We start from the raw sequence: 3,096 nt of genomic DNA on the forward strand, positions 1-3,096 counted from the left end.
GCCTTCCCTCCCTCCCCCTCACCCCTCAACCTAAAAATACTTCTGGAGCTGCCACCAGACTAACTGCCCTTTTCAGGGCAGGGCACTCAGTGCTGCAGGCAGCAGGTGTGATTTCAGAGATACAACCAAAACCAAAAGGGCATAATGGAAAGTTGCCTGGCCACAAATCAGGGCTCAAGGGACCAGAAACAAAAGGAGAGGTGACCTGCATTCATCCTTTTAGTGTGTCTTTATAAGCAGCAGCCTGCTGCAGAGGTTGCAAAAGCAGGTGAATATGAAAGCCAAGCTGAATATGGAAAGATTTGTAGAGTGCTTCTTACTTTCCCTTGCCTCCTAACCATAGTTTTATGCACACGCTCACAGAAACACACTTAGGGAGCATAAAATATTACATGTAAGTGGGACTTTTCTCTATCTTTGATATGCCAACAAGCTGGCATATTTAGCACTGCACTGCTCTATTTTTTTGCATTTACTTTCTGATTTTGAAGATATCAGAAAAGATATAGAGGCAAGAAAGTTCTAATGAATAGCAGGAGACAAGTATTCCAGTATCTAGATAATTATATCCTAAATTGGTCTTTTACAGTAAAACAAATTAGTTCTTTTCTTAAGATATGGAGTACTACTTTATAACAAAAAAATCCTAGTTTATGCCTAATTTTTTATTTTCCATGTTATGCCACATGCAGACAACAAGCTGAATATTTCATGCGTACCTTCGTAGCTATATGAATTTAGAAAAAGAATCCATGGTTACATGTCTGGGCTTTTTTCTAGATTTTTGACTGTGGTTTTTGTTCCTCTGACTTTCTCACATCTCTTCACCTGACATTTTCCAGGATTGTCTGCTTGTCGCATCACACGAGAACTCTTGAATGAACAGTTCACCTGCTCTCCATAGTTATTATGTTCACATTGTTTTTGGCACATTAAAATGATGTTTTTCTAAAGTATTTGTTTGTATATGAATAACTCTAATAGGTCTTTGCTTGAAGAGCCAATGCTTTCCATTGCACTGCACTCCATCATAGGGTAATTGCTGGGTTCACTTTTGCACAGGAAAACAGTTTACTACATAGCTTAAATCACCATCCTGCAGACCTGCCTATGCAATCATTTCAGCATATGGACATCTGCAGAAGCCTGCCTATCCCTGTAACACTCAGTAGAGCAACTTAAATGTATAAAGCTATATATGTGTTACGTATTAGCAGGATTGAGGTCTCTTGTTTTTCCTGTCTACTTCTTAAAAGGCCTTTTGCAGCTTTGATTATCCTCTTCAGAACTGTTTCAGGTTTAGAGTTACTTTATCTTTTGTTTTGCTTTGTTCCTTGATCCTGTCACTGTAGTACTCTCCGTCAAGCTTCAGAACAAAAGCACTTTTGGGAGCAGAGGCCCTGTGTCAGCGAGCGGGGCTCTGCTTTCTTCCTGGCGATTTGCCACCCTGCTGAGCCGAGGCAGAATATTCCTGCTTGTTCAGTGCAACAGCTTCAGGAACTGCACCAGTGCACACGTAAGTCTCCCTACTGAGACCAGTCCGTTTCCTTAGCGCAGACAAACCTGGAGACAATAGCTAGAGTTAAGGGTAGGGCTTTCTTCTTCTTTTCTTTTTTTTTTTTTTTTTTTAAATAAGAGACTTCAACGCAAAGCATTTTCCTCAGAAGGTACATTTATCCTAAGTGGCTCTTGCTGCTTTACACACACCCCGTCCTTTCTCTTGTGTTGGAAAGTTGTTCCACTTGATTGCTCAGTTTGCTTCTTTGAGTCAGTGGTGGCAGGGGAATTATAGAGGCGATGAAGGAGCAGCCAAGTCCCAGGTAGCCCGTGCCAGATTTAAGCTGATTGAAAGTCGTGCTGACTGACTCCGAAACTTTCTTTGCTCAAGGGACAACTTTCCAACTTTTTTGGCAAAGGTTTGGCTCATCTTTTTGCCAGCAGTGCGCATCTGCCTCAGGGAACCTGCTGAGGTGTGCTCACCTTCCAAAGTCACCATGGTCGGGGGTGTTTTGCAGATTGCTGGGCTGCTCGTGGGTGGCGTTGGCATGATTGGGACATTCGCTGTCACGGGCATGCCACAGTGGAGAGTGTCTGCCTTCATCGAGAACAACATCATCGTGTTTGAGACCATTTGGGAAGGCCTGTGGATGCACTGCATCAGGCAAGCCAACATCAGGATGCAGTGCAAGGTCTACGACTCCGTGCTGGCCCTCTCTCCGGACCTGCAGGCATCCAGAGGGCTGATGTGTGCTGGGTCAGTGCTCTCGTTCCTCGCTTTTGTGGTTGCCATTATTGGGATGAAGTGCACGCGGTGCGTGCAGAGCAGCTGGCAAGCCAAGGGCTATATTATTTTGACGGCTGGGCTCCTCTTCATCCTCTCGGGTGTTGTCGAGCTCATTCCAGTCTGCTGGGTTGCCAACACCATCATCAGTGACTTCTACAACCCCGCGGTCAACGTTGCCCAGAAAAGGGAGCTTGGGGAGGCCCTCTACCTGGGCTGGGCAGCTGCCTTCTGCCTCGTTGCTGCCGGAGCCATATTCTGTTGCTTTTACCGCTGTTGTGAGAAAAACAGAAGCTACGGATACTCCGCACCAACCCCCTACTCCACCGACAGCCAGCGTTTGCACGGGAAGACTGAAAGCTCATACTCCAAAAGTCAGTATGTCTAGATGCCTCCTGCCTTTTCCTGTTTTTGAAACATTCAATCTGCCTGGATGGATGTCGGCTTATGCACAAAAGGGAAGCTAGAAAGCTGCCTTTGCCTTCTGACCTCTAACTGCTGCTGTTGGGGCTGCTTTTTGGAGTTGTAGTTACCCCCGACGGGCTCTGCTGTAGCTAATGCTGCAGCACAGACAATTTTAATGCATGGAAAGGTGAATGTTTAATACTATTTTAATAGTAACATGGCATAGCTTTTGGGTTGCGTGGCTTTGCTTTGGGTTGCATTTTATGTGTAAAACAGTAATAAAGGGCTTAAATTTCCACTGTAATATGAAATTCTGGCCTGTTGCAAAGAAGAGGGGAGTTAAACAGCCTGTTCTTTTTTTTCCTTCCTGGGAAAGAGGGGACAACAGTAAATAAGGACAAGATAATAAT

At 44.8% G+C, this 3,096-nt stretch overlaps 1 protein-coding gene across 1 annotated transcript; it reads left to right on the top strand.

Moving 5' to 3' along the window:
* Positions 1-1,994: 1,994 nt before the first annotated feature.
* LOC106885682 (claudin-8-like) lies at positions 1,995-2,669 on the top strand. The gene has a single exon (XM_014938053.1). The coding sequence runs from the start codon at positions 1,995-1,997 to the stop codon at positions 2,667-2,669; it is 675 nt and encodes a 224-aa protein (XP_014793539.1).
* The last annotated feature ends 427 nt before the right edge of the window (positions 2,670-3,096 follow it).

The sequence above is a fragment of the Calidris pugnax genome, unplaced genomic scaffold, assembly GCF_001431845.1.
Source record: "Calidris pugnax isolate Ruff unplaced genomic scaffold, ASM143184v1 scaffold25, whole genome shotgun sequence".
NCBI lineage: Eukaryota > Metazoa > Chordata > Aves > Charadriiformes > Scolopacidae > Calidris > Calidris pugnax.